The sequence below is a fragment of the Bos indicus x Bos taurus genome, chromosome 3, assembly GCF_003369695.1.
Source record: "Bos indicus x Bos taurus breed Angus x Brahman F1 hybrid chromosome 3, Bos_hybrid_MaternalHap_v2.0, whole genome shotgun sequence".
NCBI lineage: Eukaryota > Metazoa > Chordata > Mammalia > Artiodactyla > Bovidae > Bos > Bos indicus x Bos taurus.
Window position 1 is genome coordinate 118406673 of NC_040078.1, and position 21468 is coordinate 118428140.

Genomic DNA, 21468 nt, shown 5'->3' on the forward strand with positions numbered 1-21468 from the left:
TCTGTTCTTTTGGGGTAAAAAGCCAGCCCTGCCCTCCACGGGCCAGGCCCCCTGCCCAGGGGCCCCACAGGTTCACCCTGGGCCTGGACTCTGCAGCTCCCCTCCTCCTTCAGGACTGGAGCATGTGGTCATTGGTGGCCTGTCGCCTGCCTGCCGCAAAGCTCAGGGCCGGGCACCTGGGGAACACCCGACCAGTGTGCTCCGTAACCACTGTGGAGACGCGCGGGGAGCCAGCCGTTGCCCAGGCTCGGGGCCCTGCCTGGGATTGAGCACACGTCCTCCTGACTAAGTGCCAGGAACCCCGGGGTCTGCAGCTTTCTGTCCTGTGACCTAGCAAGGCCTGAGCATGAGCGTCCGCCCAGGGGACAACAGCCCTGAGTCCGTAACAGACACACAGCTCCCGCAGACACTGACTCTGACCCCAGGGCCCAGAGAGGACCCCCTGGGGGCAGCTGTCACTGACACAGTGTCCTGAGGCTCACTCGCCCCAAGCTGCCTGTAAAGACGGAGGGAAGGTGGGTCACCATGGGATCAGCTGAGCAGGTGTGTCAGCTGCTCAGTCGTTCCCGACTCTTCATGGCCCCATGGACTGCAGCCCGCCAGGCTCCACCATCCATGGGATTCTCCAGGCAAGAATACTAGAGTGGGTTGCCAAGCCGTCCTCCAGGGGGTCTTCCCGGCCCAAGGATCGAACCCAAGTCTCCTGCAGTGCAGGCGGATTATTTACTGTCTGAGCCACCACGGAGCTGAATGCATAGAAAGATGTAAATTATTTAGAATTGGCAGCGACATGTGTTTGAAAATAGGTGCTTCGAGAATGACGCAGGATACCGTGCTGCACTTTGTTCCCCTAAGGGCTTTAAACTCTGCCCTGGAACCTTGGCCTTATTACTATTACTAATGTGCCAGGGTTGCCGTTTTAGAAGACAGTGCAAGCGCATCTCTACTGAGCTCCTCCGCAGTCCACGCAGCGTGGGGCGGTGCCTCTTTTCTGTCCTGGGGACGCGGGGCTGGGGGCGGCGCTGCTGATTATCACGCAGCTCAGGGCCACACGGAAGGTGGCTCTTCTCGGTGGCCAGGAGCTCTGTCCTTCATGTCCTCCCCCACCCATGGCTCCAGGGGCTGTGGGCACCACTCACCACACCCAGGGTGGGCACAAGTGCTGTGCGCTCAGCATACCCACTTTGGAGATGAGAAACTGAGGTCAGGAGAGCCTAGGGAATCTGTCGTGGAGCCCAGGGCTGCAAAGCAGGCGGGAGACACCCGCTGAGCTGCAGAACCACCAGCCACTCGCTCAGAGCCAGCCCCCCAGCTCCCTGGGTTCCACTCCCACCAGGCCCAGGCCTCCTGGGGCAGGCGCCTGGGGTCTCTCCTCGCACAGGGCCCTGTTTGACTGATGGCGGTGTGGCTGATCGCAGCGCCAGCTCCAGGACGGGGCGTGGAGGGCAGGCCTGGGGGTGGCTGGCCCGGATCCCGACAGACACCTCTTTCTGCGGAGCCTGCAGGCTCTCTAGGTGAGAGGCACGGCCCTTCTCGGCACACGACGGGGGACAACCACACACTCAAACTGGAGGGCAGAGGGCAGATGCCACACTCGCACATTCACCAATAAACTGTTGCCAGCCCACGCAGAACCCCAGCCACGCGTGTAGACGTCTCTCTGACCGGGCAAGGCTCTGTGGACCCCGCTGCCCACCAGGGTCCAGCTCTGGGACGGGGCCCCTCCTTCCTGCACCCAGGATGCGGGTCAAGTCCCCTGGTGCTGAGTGGAAGCGCCCCCTTCGCGTCCGGCTCCTGTTTGGGGCTGGTGACCCCACATCCTCTCTGGGGCACACTGCTTACAGGGGGCCCCCGTCCTTAGGATGGGGTGGCAGGGGCCCCCAGCCCTGCTCCCTGTACCCCACCACTCGGGCGGAGAAGATGTTCCAAAGCTTCTCTGTCCGGAACTGACCAAAATCCTTTGAATGAAGACAAATTCATGTTTGTGGAAAAGCAGCTGCCGCACACCCCCACTCCATGAAGCACGGCATTCCCCTCGAGGGCCGGACTCCACCTGCCGCCTCCAAGAGCAGAGCCCTGCCCTCCACAACCAGGAGGGTGGCCAGGCTTCCCGGGGCACAGCTTCGGGGAGAGGCTCGCTTCGCTGGCCCCTGCCCTCCTGAGCGCCCAGTGCAAGACCCAGGGATGCTTCGATTCTTCTTAAAAGCCACTGCCCGCTTACAGAGTCACTGCTGGACAGAGTCCAGGGGTCCTGTGCACCTCGCTTGTGTCTAAACATCCTTCTTCTGGCTTGTGACAGAGAGGCCGATGTCACCCTGAGGACCCCCTGGTGGGCCACCAACCCCCCACCCCCGCAGCGGCTCCGCACCCACCTGTCTTTCTGAGGGGGAAGTCGTCTTTGGCGTCATACATGCCCAGGACTGGGTGGTTGTAGGAGGCTGACGCCCCGCTCTGGGGCGGGGAGCTCTGGTCCAGCGAGCTGTGCTGCGTCTTCCTGGAGAGAAAGGGGGGGACAGAGGCTGAGTGACCCTTGGGGACCCGGAGCCACGGTCGTGCAGGGAGAGCACCCCTGGGCGCCCATGCGGGTGGTTCTCCCTTTGACGCGTGGGCCCGGCTCGACAGCCGGCCTGCTGGGCAGCCTGGCTTCCTCCCAGGGCAGGACTGAAACGATGATACAAGGCCGCCTGTGAGCCTGTGAACCCGGCCGCCTGCAGTCTCCCCTGGGCCTGTGGGGCTGAGGACAGGCGGCCTGTGGGGCTGCACGCTTGGTCCAATCCCTGGGCTCTGCCCAGCCCCCTCGCTCTTGGGGTCTCCTGGCCTGGCAGGCCTCAGGCTGAGGGGGGTGTTACCCCCGGCCACCGAGGGGCCCGTCCTCAGGACGCAGAGGGAGATGGGGGGCTCCAGGTGCAAGGAACACAGCTGTGGTTGGAGGCGGCGGAGACCTGGCCGGGGCCCGTAGGGACAGTGCTGGCGGCCTCTGGGTCCTGGAGGGCAGGGGCCACGTGGGGACTGTCCCCCTCTCGGGGACGGTCTCCCCGGCCATCTCCCCTCCCCGGGGGAGGCGGGGGTCGGCGGCACCCTGGGCCCCGGGAGCTGATCCCGGGAAATTTGCTTCCTTTGTGAGTTGGCGGACACAGCCCCAAACGGAATGATGGGCAGGGCGCTGCCACAGGCGGCGCAAGGTGGGCTCAGGCCTCAGGAGGGGGTGCTGGTCGCGCTGGCGACGACCGTCTGCAAACGTGCTGCGTCTTGCTGGCAACACTGAAGGTGTAATGAATTCCAAGAGTCTGTACACGGTGTAATCTCTTAATGACTTGAAACAAATTAGCCAACTTACTTATTTGGAATTTGTTAGACTATTTATTTGCATACACAGCACTCCACGTCCCCACGCACCTGGTGTTGTTTGAATTGAGAACGTGAGCACTTAAACGCTTACAGGTGGATGTTTAAATATTTGAGAGCGCAAACGGGTGCAAAGAACACGGTGGTCACGGAGCTGGATCCGAGGATGCCTGCAGGCAGGCCACAGCGGGTGCTCAGATCCCTGGGACAGGCCTGCTGCCCGCTTGCAGCCCCACCGCCCCCAGGACGCATGTTGGGGGCCAGGGCTGCAGGCTCAGGGCTGGACTGGCCACGCTCATGCCGGCTGTGCCCTCACCGCATCAGACTGCCAGGCCTCACTCGGGGGTCCGGCCTGGCACGACCCCACGGAAGGTCTGAGGGCATCTCTCTACCCGACTTCTCCAGGCCAGAGCCTGCAGGGAGTGCGGCCTCGGTGGCCCCAAACCGCGCCGTCACTGCCGGGGTCTAAGCTGGGAGAGAGTTCACTTTCTCCTTCGTGAGAAACATGGAAAGGCCGGTGTGTGTGTTACGTAATCTTAAAACATGGATAATCACGATTAATGATAATCACTGCTGTCATTAGACTCTGATGGTGGACTTTGCAGTTAAGCCAGAAGTACATTCAGTGTAACATCTAGCAGATTTTCTCCTGTCTTGATCTCGAGACGCCATCAGTATTCAAACCCTCCCTCCCGTCTGGCCCTGACCTGGAGGAGCACAGGCAGGGTCTGGCCCCCGAGCCACTGTTCCACGCCGTCTGAGAGGGCACTTGGGCCCCGGGCAGCGGCCAGGCTGACCCAGCGGAGCCGGACCCCACTGGTGCCTGCGAGGATGGAGCCAGACTTCATAGCAGCCAGGCTTCCCCAGGCCTCCAAACACCATGCAAAACGGAGAAAAACCAGCTCATCGCTAGAGGCCGAGGTCTCCCAGGGAGCAGTGGCCACCGGCCCTCCTGTGGGACCCGGCCCTCGTCACAGAGCCCAGGGCTCACACGCACCACAGCGGGCGACGGCCAGGGGTGTGAGTGAGGGCAAGGCCTGTCCTCGTCTGCAGGGGCACGTGCACGCTCACCCCACGCTCACATGCAATCAGTGCACAGGCACACACTCACACACACACAGACACACACACACACACTACACACACAGACATACACACCACACACACACACTATACACACAGATACACCTCACACACATACCACACGCACACACAGACACACCACACAGACAAAGACACACACACACACAGACATACACTCCACACACACACTATACACAGATACACCTCACACACATACCACACACACACACAAACTACACACACAGACACACAGACACACAAGAGACACATACAGACACAGATACCACACACACAGACATACACACCACACACACTATACACACAGATACACCTCATACACATACTACACACACACACAGACACACACACCACACAGACACACACAGACCACACACACACACCCCTTATACCTGGAGGCGGAACGTGAGGAGCTGCTCTTCTAACTCAGCTCCAACCAGAATCACCGTCCAGGTGTTCGACCTGACCTTCCAGCGGGAGGAAGAGCCTGGGGTAGCTCTGCTGTGATCCTGGCTGACGGAAGGGGCACCGAGTCTTAAAGACCATCAGTCCTCAGTGAAGAAGATGGAAGACAAACACGCCTGCCTTTTCTTTCTAAACACTGCTCTGACCATGATACGGAATGAAGCCGAACACAAACTCTGCCATTTACCAAGTGATTTAGTAGATTTAGCCATTTAACTAAATTCTACCAACAACTGGCCTTTCCCATGACCTCAGATTGATGCAGGTGAATGCCATTTGTAACTGCTCACACCAGCACCGTCCAACAGGAGTAATACAGGCTGTGTGTGCGATTTAAAATTCTCTCTTGGCCACGTGAGCAGGAACAAAAAGAAAGCAGTGAAATTACGTTCAGTGTTCTTAACCCAATACACCCCAATCCTATCATTGCAACTAAAAAGTGTCAAGGACATAGTTCTCGTTTTTTTCACATCCGGCACGTCTGATGTTCACAGCTTGTCTCCATCTGAACAGTCCATTTCGATGCCCCGGAGCCCATGTGGCTGGCGGCTACTGCGATGGGCAGCACATCTCCTCTGGTAAGCCTAATGCTGGGGGTTCTGACCCAGGTACACCATAGAACCACGCCACTAAGGACAGAAAACAGTCACCTCCACGGGAAGGCCCTCTGCCCCCACCCCGGTCACGGCCACCTGGCTTCCTGTTCCTACAGACTGGTTGTGACGACTCTAGGACCACATGCAAACGGCATCTCAAGGCACAGACTCTGCATCTTCTCCGAAGCCTAATGTTTCTAGGTGTGGGCAGGCTGCCCTGGGCCTTGCTGAGCAGATGAGAAAGCAGGTGCCCGTGTTGCCATCACCTGCTGGCAGACACTCAGCTACTTCCATGCTTTGGAGACAATGAGCAGAACTGCTGTGACCATCAGAACACAAGTCACTGCCCGGATGGAAGACCTCACCTGTTCTTAGGGAAACACCTAGGAGAATGGGTCATGGGTCACGGAGTGGGCGTATGGGCAAGAATACTGGAGTGGGTTGCCATTTCCTCCTCCACGGGAATCTTCCTGACCCAGGGATCGAACCTTTGTCTCTTGCATCTCCTGGCAGGTGGATTCTTTACAGTTGAGCCATCCGGAAAGCCGGCAATCGGTTTGTTCAATTTCAGCCATCCCTGTGTGTGAGGGGACATCTTGCTGTGCACTGCATTTCTGGGGTGACTAATGATCTTCGTGAAATTACTGACCATTTGCTTCTTATTTTGTGAGGTAATCAGTTCAGTCACTCAGTCGTGTCCAACTCTTTGCGACCCCATGGATTGAAGCACGCCAGGCTTCCCTGTCCATCACCAACTCCTGGAGCTTGCTCCAACTCATTGTGAGGTATTGGCTCATGTCTTTTGCCTATATTTTTTCAGTAGGTGCTTGTCTTTTTGTTATTGAGTTGTGAAGTGAAGTGTTCCTCGCTCAGTTGTGTCTGATTCTTTGTGCTCCCAAGGACTGTAGCCTGCCATGTAGCCTGCCATGCTCCTCTGTCCATGGAATTTTCCAGGCAAGAATACTAGAATGGGTTGCCATTCCCTTCAGGGCATCTTCCCAACCCAGGGATCAAACCTGGGTCTCCTGCTTTGCAGGCAGATTCTTTACCATCTGAGCCACCAGGGAAGCTCTTTGAGTTGTAGGGCTTCTTTATATATTTTGGATCAAGGGCTCAGTTGCTCACATTCATTGTGAATATTTTGTTTCTGTCTGTGCCTTGCCTTTTTATTTTCTTAAGGGTGCCTTTCAAAGGATGAAAGTATTAAGTTTTGATTAAGTTTACATTTTTGGTTTATAGTTGATGATTTTGGTGTTCAAAGATCTCCTTGCTTACCTCTTCACCAACGTCATGAAAACTTTCTCCTACATTTTATTCTGGAAGTTTTAACAATGCAGCTTTTATGTTCAGGTCCATGACACCTGAGCTGACCATCAGGGGTGGAGTGAAGCTGGAGCCCAGGTGAGGTCTTTCTCTATAAAGACGGGTTTTCCCATCTTGCCATCATGCAGCAAATGAACATGATCCACGATTTGGTTTGCTTTGTGTGACTCATCAAGAAGCCTACCAAGTCCAAGGCAAACAGGCCCATTCCCTCTGACTCCACTGAGGCGAGTCCTTCTTCCACTGCAGCGGGCATGGCCCCGTCCCCTGGGAAAGAGGGATCTCCCCACCAAGCACTGGACCAGGGCAAGCAAGCCTCCTCCGAGTCTGGGTCACCCTGCTCACCGTGCCCCCAGGCCCAGCCTGCGTGTCCCCGCCTCTCCCTTCCAGTTCCCAGGTGCTCCTTGCTGACCCCCCTCCCCAGCAGCCCCCAGCACAGCCCGTGGACTCTGTCCTCCTCTTTACATGCACGTACATCATCATGGCATCTATTCCTGGAGACTGGACGCCCCACCTCTCCACTCACGGGGCTCCTGACACCCCAGTCTTCCCTTCGCATCCCTCTGGCCACCATCCATGGACTCCGGCATGGTCAGCCACGCCCCTCCTCCCACCACAACCTCCTCTGGGCCCACGGCGTTCTTACGCTGCTCCTGAAGGCCCCTGCTGCTCTCAGAGCAGGGCCTCTGCTGAAAAGCTTCCTGGCCTGCAGATCACATCACCTCCCCCGAGGGAGGATCCAGAAGCACTGCCCACCTTTACCCGACAGGCTACTTCTGGGGGTCCTGGACCCCCCCAAGCCCACTCAGCTTCTCTTCCTGCCCTGCCCAACCTACTACAGTGCAAGGCATTTTCCTGGTAATCCCCCTACAAAGGAGGACGACAGAGCCTTCCCAGCACAAACCCAGGGGGCGGTCACTAGTGGGGAGACGACAGATCAGTGCCGCATCATGGGGCCCCCAGGAGCACGGCCCCAGGACTGTCCACGGGCCCCAGTGCCCAGTGCTCAGAGCACGTGGCCACCATGCGCGGCTCTTCAGGGTGGCCACTGCCATCGTGGCTGTGGGTGGGTGGTGGCGCTGCTGAGCCCACAGCCGGAGGGTGTGGGTGTAGCCGGAGTGGCCGTGCGGTGCGGGGGCTGCTGACACTCAGAGTGGAGATGGCTTCAGAACCAAAACGCCCTTTAGGCCGAATCTACTGAAACAAACACGTTCATTTCAATGCGATCTGGTGGCATGTTAGCAAGACTGTTGTCCATCTCAGGCATCCAGGAAGAGCTAAGCTTTCCTCCCGTGAATGAATGATAATCCCATTTTTATTTATGAAAACTGCCCGATGAGGCTTCTTCCAGGACAGAATCACCCTTGACAGGAGAAGCAAATGATATCAAAGGAAAAAACCGTGGGGCACCCCGGACTATGGTCTGAAGCCACAGAACTTGTCACTGCACTTCCAGCTCGGCCTGGGTTGGTGGCCAGCCCCTCAGAGCCACACGCAGGCCCAGAGGAAAGACCCAACATAGAGCAATCCCACCACCAAATTCAAGTCCTCTGTGCCAGGCTCGTCAGCCTCTGAGCATGAACAGGCACTTTGTGGTCTCTGTCAGTTACACAGGCTCTGGGAGGGATTCTTAGTATAAAAACAGTAAAAAGACCACAGGTGCTTTTGACTTGACCAGTAATCAGTAACACATTGGGCAGGATTCAGTAGGTGCATATGGACGATGTAGACCAGAGTTCCGGTTTAACAGGTGCCTTTTGTGGCCAAAAATCGCATGAGAAGCCAAGAATATGGTCAGACACCCGCCCCACAAGTTTCCCTTTAATGTTTGTTTAAAGAGCGGCCCTCTCTGCATCTGGACAAGAGCCATGTGTCCTGACCACTGGACCACTCGGGTCTGAGCGCGTCTGCTGCTGGCTCAGGGAGCATCTAATCCCACGCCATCCCAGGTGGAGAACCGAGCGCCCCTCCGGTCTCCCACGGACCCCGTGTGCCCTCACTTACCCGTACCAGTATCGAGGGTCGCTGGACATGCAGTGGTTCAGGTTCCGGTGAGCCAGGGCCTTCTTTTTATTGAGGACAAACTCCTGCAGCTTCATCTTCACTTCCGTGCTGGCCACGGCGCCTGGTGCGGGAGAGAGCGGGGCCGGGTGACTGGAGGCTCTAGCCCAGGGCCCCCTGCATCACATGCCGGAAAAGGCAGGACAGTGATGGGCAGGGGTGGTTCCCACTCAGGATGCTGCTGATACCAGAGAGCATCTCGTGGGAAAGAGGGGGATCAAGGGGTTGAAGGGAGAGAGCTTCTTCCCAGGAACATTTTATACAACTGCATTTTCATTTAAAGTGCAGACGGAATCAGCACGAAGACCCAGGGCTACCTAACACAAATCCTCTACAGAAGGAAGTTCGAATGGTCTTTTATAAGAGGAGGGCCTGAGCTAGCAGTGCAGCTGTGTGGCCTTTCTTTCGCTGCAGCAAAGAGAGGCCGAGCCTCAGAAGAGGTTTTGTGCCAACTGAAGAGCCGTGTCTGAGATAGGGACGAGAGTGACAGCGATGTGGCCCACCTCGCGGGGAGTGGGCAAGGCAAGGGCAGCGGGCAGGGCAGCCGGGGGCCTGGCCAGGCCTGCCAGAGGGACAGTCCTGCTCTTTCCAGCCTACAGCTACCTCCTGAGTTAAGCGTGTCTCACCAAGCGGGACAAGGCTGAAATCTTGTGTTGTGTGCTTTTCTGGTGGTGGTGGCGGTTGTTCACAGCCCCGTTAAAGATAACCGGCAAACTGGGGAAAAGACACTAATAAAGGCCAAAGCCACCACCCTGTCTCAGGGGCCACTGGCATCTGATCTGACCTCCTCAGAGCTGCAGTGAGACACCAGGGCACGTGGGATCCATCCATCAGAAACACGGTGTCGTCCCTGTGGTCCACAGAATGCAAACAGCATTTGCAATGGTGGGAAAATGCTTCACGAGGTGAGCAAAGCCCAGTTCAGAAAACCCGTTCCCGATTGGGAGACGGTTTCAGACATTTCCTTTTGTTTTTGTTAGAAACGACGTTGGCCAACATTTATGAGTAAATATCACCTGCCCACCGCCTTCCCCCAGCGGCTCAGACGGTAAAGGCTGCCTGCAGTGCTGGGGCAGACGCAGGTTCCACCCCTGGGTCAGGAAGACCCCCGGAGAAGGAAACGGCAGCCCACTCCAGTATTCTCTATGGAGAATCCCACGGACAGAGCCTGTCAGGCTACAGTTCATGGGCCACAAAGAGTCGGACATGCCTGAGCAACTAACGCTTGTCATCCCCCACATGTAGGATTATTTCCACAGAAGAGATGAACAGAGCAGCTATGAACAACAAAACAACATTAGAACTCTTGAAGAATCTACGTTGTTTTCCAAAATGTCTCTATACAATGACCACCACATGCCACAGACCAGGAGCCAACGTTTCCCTATCAGTACTCGAGAGTACCAGCTAACCCGTGTTTCTATCTGTAATAGTACTCAAGAGTACCACCTGACTCGTAGTCTTTATTAGCACTCAGGAGTACTACCTCACCTTGTGCCTCTATCAGGAGTTGGGAGTACCACCTGACCTTGAGTGTCCATGAGTACTCGGAGTACCACGTGACCCTTGTCTCGATCAGTACTTGGGAGTACCACCTGACCGTGTGTCTCCATCATACTCCAGGGTACCACCTAATCTTTGTTTCTATCTATAACGGTACTCTGGAGTACCACCTGACCTTGAGTATCCATGAGTACTTGGAGTACCACGTGACCCTTGTCTCGATCAGTACTTGGGAGTACCACCTGACCGTGTGTCTCCATTGTACTCCAGGGTACCACCTAATCTTTGTTTCTATCTATAACAGTACTCTGGAGTACCACCTGACCTTGAGTATCCATGAGTACTCTGAGTACCATGTGACCCTTGTCTCGGTCAGTACTTGGGAGTACCACCTGACCGTGTGTCTCCATCGTACTCCAGGGTACCACCTAATCTTTGTTTCTATCTATAACGGTACTCTGGAGTACCACCTGACCTTGAGTATCCATGAGTACTCGGAGTACCACGTGACCCTTGTCTCGATCAGTACTTGGGAGTACCACCTGACCGTGTGTCTCCATTGTACTCCAGGGCACCACCTAATCTTTGTTTCTATCTATAACGGTACTCTGGAGTACCACCTGACCTTGAGTGTCCATGAGTACTCGGAGTACCACGTGACCCTTGTCTCGATCAGTACTTGGGAGTACCACCTGACCGTGTGTCTCCATCGTACTCCAGGGCACCACCTAATCTTTGTTTCTATCTATAACGGTACTCTGGAGTACCACCTGACCTTGAGTATCCATGAGTACTCGGAGTACCACGTGACCCTTGTCTCGATCAGTACTTGGGAGTACCACCTGACCGTGTGTCTCCATCGTACTCCAGGGCACCACCTAATCTTTGTTTCTATCTATAACGGTACTCTGGAGTACCACCTGACCTTGAGTGTCCATCAGTACTCTGAGTACCATGTGATCCTTGTCTCGATCAGTACTTGGGAGTACCACCTGACCCGGCATCTCTACAGTACTCAGGGAGTACCATTCGACCCTATCTACCAATACTTGGGGGTGCCACCTGACTCTGAGTTTCTATCAGTACTCAGGAGTACCACCTGACCTTGAGTACCCATCAATACTAGGCTGTACCAACTGATCCTTGTCTATCAGTACTCAGGAATACCACTTGGCCTTTCGATTAGTACTCGCATGTACCACTTGACCCCATGTCTCTATAACAGTACCGAAGAGTACCACCTGATCCTTGTCTGTCAGTATTCTGAAGTACCACTCAATCTTGTCTATTAGCACTTATGAGTACTACCTGACCCAGCATCTCTAGAATAGTATTTGAGAGTACCACCTGACCCTTTATAACAGTACTCTGGAGTGCCACTTGCTGCAAACGAGAAGACTGAGTCTCGCTGCCAGGCCCTTGATAACCCCCAGGATGCACTGCTGTTTCTCTCTCTGATGCTCTTCAGTGATGCACTCGGCTCAATGTTCTCTCAGAGCCTTCCTGTGGTGTGTGCAGTGGTGGTGCTGCGGGTCTGTGTGTACACTTTACATTTGTATCCTTTAGTGTGACTTTTTTTTTTTTCAGTAATATACTTATCGTCAGCCATCACATGTTAAGGCATGTTTAAACTTCATCATTAATGCTGTTCAGTTCAGTTCAGTTGCTCAGTTGTGTCTGACTCTGTGTGACCCTATGGACTGCAGCATGCCAGCCCTCCCTGTCCATCACCAACTCCTAGAGTTTACTCAAACTCATGTCCATTGAGTCAGTGATGCCATCCAACCATCTCATCCTCTGTCGTCCCCTTCTCCTCCCTCCTTCAATCTTTCCCAGCATCAGGATCTTTCCAAGGAGTCAGTTCTTCACTTCAGGTGGCCAAAGTATTGCAGCTTCAGCTTCAGCATCAGTCCTTCCAATGAATATTCAGGATTTGTTTCCTTTAGGATTGACTGGTTGAATCTCCTTGCAATGCAAGGGACTCTCAAGAGTCTTCCCCAACACCACAGTTCAAAAGCAGCAATTCTTCAGCAGTCAGCCTTCTTTATGGTCCGACTCTCACACGCATACATGATTACTGGAAAAAACATAGCTTTAACTAGATGGACCTTTGTTGGCAAAGTAATGTCTCTGCTTTTTAATATGCTGTCTAGGTTGCTCACAGCTTTCCTCTTAAGGAGCAAGCGTCTTTTAATTTCATGGCTGCAGGCACCATCTGCAGTGATTTTGGAGTGATTAATGCTGTAAGTAGGTATTAACATCACCATGTGGTCCGGGAGGCACTGAGGATGGGCAGTCCAGGTGAAATCATCCTGATTCAGTCTCATCAGACCCCTGGCTCCCAGCTCCACACTCTGCTTTTCACATGAGGTTGGCCTTGGTCTCTCGTTTCTCTTTAAAATGTGGCTTATATTCTGATGCTATGAGGTAACAGAAAATACTTGTCTCTGCCCTCAGTCCCTGGCACAGAGCTCCCAAGACCCTGAAATTTCCTGAGTGATGAGAGCATGAGAAGCACCCTGTGTTCTAATGGGGTGACTCTGGGGGGGGTGTTCCTGTGGGGGAGGGTCACCAGCAAGACAAGCCTCATGAGAAGCCCAAAATTCTCAGCTCCACCTGAATCCTCCAGAGAGGGGAGGGGCTGGAGGTGGGGCTGGTAACTGATCACGCTCACGTGAGGAAGCCTCCACAAACCCCCACTGCAGGGGTTCAGAGGGGGTCCAGGTTGGTGAGCACATCCACACCGGGAGGGGGTCCCCCAACTCCACACATCAGAGGCTTCTGCACTTGGAACTCTTCCACACCACCCTCTGTATCTGTTCCTCAGGCTGTTCATCTTCTTAAAACCTAGACTTCCTTATTCATTTATCGGCGGTGCTGGGTTTGGGTGCTGCCCGTGGGCTTTGTCTAGCTGCGGCGAGCGGCGGCTGCTCTCCAGGTGTGCTGTGTGGGCTTCTCACCGCAGTGGCTTCACTTGCAGCAGAGCGCAGGCTCAGTGGTCGTGGCCCACGGGTTCAGCTGTTCCACAGATGTGCTATCTTTCCAGACACGTGTCCCCTGTACTGGCAGGCAGATTCCTATCCACAGGACCAGCAGGGAAGTCCCTCATCTTCTTGTTCGACTCAGCCCTGAAGCTGTGAGATGTGATGCTTCCTCTGGGGAGATAGTGTCAGAACTGAGCTAAGTTGCAGGACCGCCCCCACCCAGTGCTGCAGGAATTGCCTCTTGTGGGGAAATCCTCCACGTGCCTGGTGACCAGCAGTGTCAGGGGTGAAGTCCTCTGCGGGACCGGAGTGTACACAAGACTAAAGGAAAAGCATGAGACCGAAGAGCTGCGCTTTCCCAACACTGGAAAGAAAAGACTTGTTTTTTCCTAACTCAAATGTTCAAGAGCTTGTTTTTATGGAATCTATTCTAGTTTTCTCATTGTGATTTTTTTTTCTTTCGATTTCCTGGAAGTTTTGAAATTGATCTTTACACTGTTCGGGAAAATAATCAGTTTCATTTTATCCTTGTTTTTCTTGTGTTGAGTTTTCATAAATAGGTTCACATTAAAGGCAGCACTCCACTGAGGCCATTTCATGACGGATTTCAGGGTGCCGTGGACGAGGGTCAGGCAGAAGGAACCCCTTGCGAACATAATCGTCCAAGCTGTGGCAGGACCTGAACGAGACCTGCCAGGGAGGCACAAGGAAAGTGCCTGACGCTGAGTGCACCAGGAGTGGTCCACTGGGCTTCGGGGCTTTTGCCTCAGGCCTTCTCGGTGTCCCAGGAGACGACCCACCATCACCGGAGCAGCGAGGCTCGCCCAGGCTACCTGTGTGAAGTGTGAGCGGGTGAGCCAGCTGCCTGGCAGAGCGGCCCAGACCACATTACAGACCCAGCGAGACCCGCATGAAAGGCCAAGGGAATGGTGATGTGACCAGGCGGTGGGAAGTGACCGGAGGTGTAAAATCACACCTCCGCTTTCGAGCAAGGTTCCCTGGGCTCCCTCCAAATGCAGCCAGGGCTGGACTCGGACCATTCTGAACACTTTCAGCCTGATTGTGTCTGTCTCGTCTGAAAAATCCCACTCAGAGAAATGCCGAAATCTGCATATCAGGTGCCCAACACGCAGCCCCCTGGCATTCCTGATGGCCTCTCAGCCCCAGGGGGACACTCGACAAAATGCAAATGGTAGACCACAGCAGGACACAAAGTCCTGCAGGACACCCCCACCAGGGGCGGGGCGGGAGAAACGGGGACCAAGGGCGGGGCTTGGTGTCTGGCTGCAGTGCTGGGCTGGGGCGACGTCCAGTGGGAGGACGAGCAGCAGGACGACCGGAGGGCCTGTCCGAGGAGCTGACCCTAAGGTCCGTCCAAAAGGCCCGAAGGAGTAAACCAAGGTTACTTGGGTCCTCGGGGCACGGGACCCCACTCACTGGGTGTCAGCTGGCCCGACTGGCCCAGGAAGCCCTGTTAACACGGATGCACTTGGCCCTGCAGAGTGCACGGCACGGGCCACACTGGGGAAGTGCTGGCCTCCCTGCTTAGTCACAACCCAGGCTCGCACCACGGGCTCCTGAGCTCTGAGAAGCAACAAGAACAGATGTCTGGTGCCAGCAGAGAGGGCACACCCGTGATAAACACAGTGTCGGGCCGGCAGCAGGGCCCAGACGTGGGCAGGGGCGCCTGCGCCATCCAGGGAGATGACCACCCGTCCCTGGGGGCACTGAGGGACCTCCGAGGCACCCACCAGGCTGGGACACGGATGGTGTTCCTGTTCCCTGAGCCGCCTGCAGGTCCTGCAGGAGGAGGTGCATCTGACGGGCCCTGGGCCGCCGCGGACACACGAGGCCCTCGTCCAGCTCCAGGGTGGGCGCGGGCACCTTGCCAGGCTCTCATGGAATCAGAGGGAAACGAATGCAAGTCCCCAAGCCCTGACTTCCTCCCCATGAAAAAGACCTGGGAAACCCTGAGAGGAGAGAACTTGGAGCGGATGATGCCGGCTCTGCTCCTCGCCCTCTGGTTATACACGCCCTCGCCTCTCAAAAGACTTCTTTCCCCACCTTAAGTGAAGGCTCCAGCAGTGGCAAGACACGTTCAGTAAATGAGTACACGCTTTGAATTTTTTTACTTAAAAAAATTAATTTCTGCTGATGATCACTCATTCATCTGACAGCCTTACAGGGAATATACTATGTGCCAGCAGTGAACTAGCCGGGGGGTACAGAGGTAAGCAAGACACAGACAGCCCTCTGCCCCGGGGGGGGGGTGTCGGGGTAGTCAGAGGACAAGTGTTCAAGGAAACCCAGGCAGGGAAGGGGCTCTGGGTGGGGCCCACCTGCTGGGGGCAGAGTCCGGGGGCTCAGTGGTCCCCGAAGCAGGTGCCACCAGACATGTCTCTCAGGTTAGCGCCCGCGGAGGGACTGATCACCCTACAAACGGGACAAGGAACGACTCGCGGGCTGGTGTCCCATCTTCCAGCTCCATCTTTTTTTTTCCCTTTTACGAAACGTAAATTTATTTGGTCTTAGCTGTGGCACACAAACTCTTAGTTGTGGCATGTGGGATCTAGTTTCCTGACCCGGGATTGAACCCAGGCCCCCTGCATTGGGAGTGGGGAGTCTTAGCCACTGGACCTAGCCACTAGGGAAGTCCCTATCTCCACCCTTTTGAACCATTTTTAGGCAAAGCTAACAACTTCTCCAAGTGAGGGCGCCTTCCCCCGCCTCCCAGGCTGTGGTTGTAACTACCAGAGAGAAATATGCCCTAGTGTTAGTTCCAAACTGTCCAGAGAACAAAGACAGGTCTTCTGTTGGACTTTTTGTTTTTAAATGAATTTAAAGACAGTGTACCTTAGAGTCTTAAACATGGTTATATTAAATAAAACAGATGAAACAGCATGTGTTCATGCTGAGTAAGATGAAAACTGCCATCAACTCTAAGAATTCACTGTTTTACCAAATCAATAGCATTAACTGGCATCAATCAGGAAAACTGCAGAATTATTTAAAATTAAAAGCACCATAAATGTTAAATGTAACAAACCTTTCAATGAAATATTCAAAAAGAAATTCATTTTTTAAAGAACCCCAAGAAACGACACAACGGAAGCTCTGCACTACATTTTCAAATGCTTACAAACTGGAGATGCTAACGCCAGGGCCTCCGTGAGCCACACAAACAAGAATCTCCTTCATAGGTGAGGCCCGAGCAGCGTCCAGCATGCGGCCTGCCAAGCCTGCCTTCTCTCAAGACCACACTCTGAGGGCTGCAGGGCTGATGCAGGCGTGCCAAGTACCCACTGTACACAGTCCCTTATTAATAATAAACCCGACCACCCAAACCCACGAGCTGAACCGCTGGGGCTGCTGCTGTGACGAGCCTGGAGGGGAGAAGAGAACATTCCTACAGCCTGTCGAAGGGCTGCCCGGCGGGCAGAAGAAATTGTTTTTGACTTTGAACAGATTGAAACTGTTTTCAGAAGTCAAATCTTTTCATATTTTGTGAGGCCTGAGATGTTATTTTTATTGGAAGTTTCTGGCAGACGGGGAGGAAGTACTGTAGACCAAGCTGCCTTTGAGCGACCTGGTGAGTCCCTGGGTTTGCTGGTGAGCCGGGCGCACAGGGACTTGCTGACCCTCTCCACCTAGCCCTCGTTCCTCAAAGAATAACCTACCCTCGCTGCAAAGAAGAGCCCCTGTAGGATCACGAGGGGCTGTCAGGAGCAGAAGCAGAAGGCGGGACGGGAGAGGGGCGGGGTAGGGAGCAGAGGGTGGTGTGGGAGTAGAGGGCGGGGCATGAGAGGGGGCGGGGCAGGGCGGGGCGGGAGTAGAGGGTGGGGGTGGGAGCTGAGGGGGTGGGGCAGGAAAGAGGGCGAGGCGGGAGAGGGGCGGGGCGGGAGTAGAGGGTAGGGTGGGAACAGAGGGCGGGGCGGGAGTATAGGGCGGGGTCGGGCGGGGCGGGAGTAGAGGGTGGGGTGGGAGTACAGGGCGGGGCGGAAGTAGAGGGCGGGGTGAGAGTACAGGGCGGGGCAGGAGAGGGGGCGAAGCGGGAAGGGGCGGGACAGGTTATGGGGCGGGGCGGAAGTAGAGGGTAGGGCGGGGCGGAAGTAGAGGGTAGGGCGGGGCGGAAGTAGAGGGCGGGGCGGGGCGGGGCGGGAGTAGAGGGCGGGGTGGGGCGGGGCGGGAGTAGAGGGCGGGGTGGGGCGGGGCGGGAGTAGAGGGCAGGGCAGGTTATGGGGCGGGGTGGTAGAAGAGGGCGGGGCAGGATAGGGGGCGGGGCCATAGCGGGTCGACTCGGGGACCAGGTAGGCAACTCTGCGGGCTCTGGGTGCCACGTACCTACTGTCCCACAGCAAAGCCCCTCACAGGGCGCCTGTGGGACCACATGCTGTTGTCCGTGGGGCGGGGTCTATGGAAGGCAGCCCCCACGCGGTGGACACAGTGGGAAGCCACAGGGCCTCCAGGATGCTGAGGCCCCTAACTCAGAGCGAGGGCAACCACCCCAACCCCGGCTCGCAGTCTCCACTGCACCTTAGAGTCATCCCGGGAGTATTAGAAATGAAAGCTGGCGCCCACCCTCCGCCCCAGGTAAGTCCATCATGACAGCCTGTGTGCTGGTGACCAGTGCTGCAGGCTCAGGTGTGATCAGCGCCCAGCCATACCCTCAGCACGAGTGGTGGTGAGCGGCCTGTGATGCAGACCAGCCTCCTGGTGCGGTTGAGCTTGGTGGTGTGGACCAGCCTGGCAGGTGGCAGACGGGGGGCATGGGAGGCAGAGGGCAGGGAAGCGGGGACCAAGTGTGATGGGCGCCATCTGACACAGCTGCCCACGGCAGGGCCACGATCTGTATTCACAGAACAAGGTGCAGGTGGCCAGCCAAGCCTGCAAGTCCACTTCTCCTGCCGGCCTTCCACCCTCATTTACGAAGTCTTGACTGTGGGCTCGTCGTCATCTCGCCTAATCGCTGTGCTGTAATGAGCTGTCCCACTTGGATTTACCGATTCCTTTCAAATACTGGCACACAAGCTAGACTTCATGTGGGAAACAAACTCTGACCTGCTTTTACACTAAAATTCTATTGGACAGTGAAAGTGCAAATATGCTTAAAATACATTTATTATTTCAAGAGTGAATGCTGTAATAACTGACTGGAAAAGCTGTTAGTTTTGTGTATAAAAACAATGACTAAGAATGTGCAAATAAACAGAGACGTAAAGTGAATGTGAAGAGACTACATTAGTTGTATCCGTTTAGGAAAAATAATATGCTTTTTGAAAGAAATTACAAAAATGTACAAAATAATATAGGCATAATAATACAGATTAGATTACGTTTTAATTTAGAAAAGACCAGTGTAAGTTAGGCTGCATTAGAGCCGAGACTTCTGTGGTTTCAAAGGCACCACCAGGAGAGGGACAGCGAAGGTGAAGGAAGACCCTCGCGACACCCACGACTGACCAGAGAACAGGCAAGAGACTGGAACAAGGACTCAGCCGGACAGGACATTCCCATGGGCAGGAGCCCAGGAGAAGACACTGAGTCCCGCTATGATCAGAGGAAGCAGCTGAAGCCAAGGGGCTGCTTCTCAGAGCTGAGATTTAAAGTCACGGCAGGGATGCAGGGCTATAGGACTTCTATGATGTCACTGATGGGGGTGACAAGTGGTCCAGACACTCTGGAGACTGGCCTCACCTATGGAAGCTGACCTGCTCCACAAGACGTGGCCAAGGGTGTGTGGAGCAGCAGCGTTTGTAAGAGCCCAGGAACAGCCCAAACAGTCACCGACTCTCGAGTGGATGGCACAGCTGCGGGGACCTCAGCAGGAAGTGAAGCCCTCCTGCTACACAAGGACATAGCAGACACCACGCGCACAGTGTGGGGTGAAAGGAGGAAATACAGAAGCCTCCACGCTAGCGAGTCCACTGACACCAGTTTGAAAAGCGGTGTTGTGTGTTGGGGTTGCAGGGCCGAGGGGCGTGGCGGCTTCTCCTGAACTGGCCGCAGGTGCTGTGCTGGGGGTGGCTGCACAGTGGTGTGTGCTCGTGGGTAATCCCTGCACACGGAAGTCTGTGCACTATTCTTTATGTACAACACACACCAGTAAAAAGACTTTTTAGACAATTTCAAATAACAGACTTTACAAGGATCTTTAAGACATCTTAGCTGTATCTCGTGTGTATATAAAACTGTATATAAACTTTAAAAGCTTGTTAAAACGACTTGCATGGATGGCTAACCACTTTCAGAGTGTGCCCGTGTGCACAGCTGCTGAGTCACGTCTGACTCTGCAGCCCTTTGGACTACAGCCCGCCGGGCTCCTTTGTCCATACTGGAGTGGGTTGCCATGCCCTCCTCCAGGGGATTTTCCCCACCCAGGAATCAAACTGCGTCTCCTGTGGCTCTTGCATTGCAGCTGGACTCTGTACCCGCTGAGCCACGGGGGAACCCAACCACTTTCAGCAGCTGAGGATAAAGGAGTTTCGAGGTTTTTGGAGGTTAGTATGTACTGGTAAAGTGTGCAAAGACTTCTTGTTTTACTCATGAGCATGAGAAGAGTAAACCACCATCTGGTCAGGACGTCGAGTCCTGACACGGGTAGAAGTGCACAGCCTGACATACCTTCAGGATTAACAGGGCACCCACGTGTGCACCTGAGCTCTGAGGTCTTGGCGGAAAGGACCAGAGCCTGGGAAAGTCTACCTAATTTCCAGAGACAGCACACGGAAGAGTCTCCTGTCTAAGATCAAGTTGGGTGCCTCTTGCAAGATAACGGACTCCGCTGGTCTTCACTTAAGCACAGCTAGGATGGAAAGCGAACACTGGGGTCAAAGGGCAAAAATGTGCAACCCAGGAATCATCGCGCCTCCTCTCGGTGACAGGCCATCCTACCGTCTGCTGCTCACAAATGCTCTCAGACAAAGCAACTTTGAAAAAGTTGAGGCTGAACTCATAGGCGAAGCTCACTGTGATGCTTTACGGGTCTTAGTCATTTCTAAGTCCGCCAAGAGTCTGCAACCTTTCCTGTAAATGCTTACGCCAAACCAAAAGTGGGGCCAGATGCCCTCTGCAGTTCCTGCGTGAAGACAAAGCCGGGGCCCAGCCTTGAAGCTGGGGTGCCCAGAAACACACGGGCGAGGTGGCTCCTGATGCAGCTTGGCTCCGGGGCCTGGGTCCCAGGTGACCACGGGGGAGGGGAGGGTGCCCGCCTGCCCCCCGCCCCAGGGTGCCCGCCCGCCCCCGCCCCCCGCCTGGCGTGCACTCACTCTCTTTGCCCTTCTCCTTGTTCTTCAGCTGCTGCAGCTTCTGCTCCCGGTGCTGCTTCTCCAGCTCCTGCTCCTGCCGGTGCCGCTCCAGCTTCCGCTGGTGCTCGAGCAGCTCCTGCTGGTGTTTCATGGCCAGCAGCTCCTGCTGTTGCTGTGGGCGGGAAGCAGCAGACACAGACGGTCAGAACCTCGCCCAAAAGGAACACTGAGACAGACATGCACGAGAAGAGCGGCGGGGGGCCAGGGTCCCCTCTCTGCCCGTGTGGACCCCAGGCCTCACTCCCCGCTGCAGGGCCCGCATCGCCAAGGAGGAAGCAGGGCTGCTCGAGGATGTCTCCTACTCATTTCATGCTGAAGGCTGTAAATGAAAATAGAAACGACTGACCTCCTGGAAGAAAATACGCATGACACTTTATGCAGTCTAGGAAGTCGGGAGTCATGTATGGATGTGAGAGTTGGACCATAAGGAAGGCTGAGCACCAAAGAATTGATGCGTTTGAACTGTGGTGCTGGAGAAGACTCTTGAGAGTCTCTTGGGCTGCAAGGAAATCAAACCAGTCCATCCTAAAGGAGATCAATCTTGAACATTCATTGGAAGGACTGATGCTGAAGCTGAAGCTCCAGTACTTTGGCTGCCTTATGTGAAGAACTGACTCGTTGGAAAAGACTCTGATGCTGGGAAAGATTGAAGGCAGGAGAAGAAGGGGATGAAAAGAGGATGTGATGGTTAGATAGTATCACCGACTCAGTGGACATGAGTTTGCGCAAACTCCAGGAGATAGTGAGGGACAGGGAAGCCTGGTGTGCTGTAGTCCATAGGGTTGA

The 21468-nt window shown here is 55.1% G+C and overlaps 1 protein-coding gene across 5 annotated transcripts in view; it reads right to left on the reverse strand.

Annotated features, from left to right (window-relative positions):
• Window positions 1-21468, reverse strand: part of HDAC4 (histone deacetylase 4) — a 296637-nt gene that overhangs the window by 79564 nt on the left and 195605 nt on the right. For 4 of the 5 annotated variants that reach the window (XM_027538103.1, XM_027538102.1, XM_027538101.1 and 1 more), the window contains exons 5-7: window positions 20644-20794; window positions 8835-8955; window positions 2373-2494 (exon numbers count right to left, since the gene is read on the reverse strand). In XM_027538103.1, the coding sequence (XP_027393904.1) occupies window positions 2373-2494; window positions 8835-8955; window positions 20644-20794 (394 nt within the window). The remainder of the gene's footprint in view (window positions 1-2372; window positions 2495-8834; window positions 8956-20643; window positions 20795-21468) is intronic. The other variant, XM_027538100.1, reaches the window with a different exon arrangement.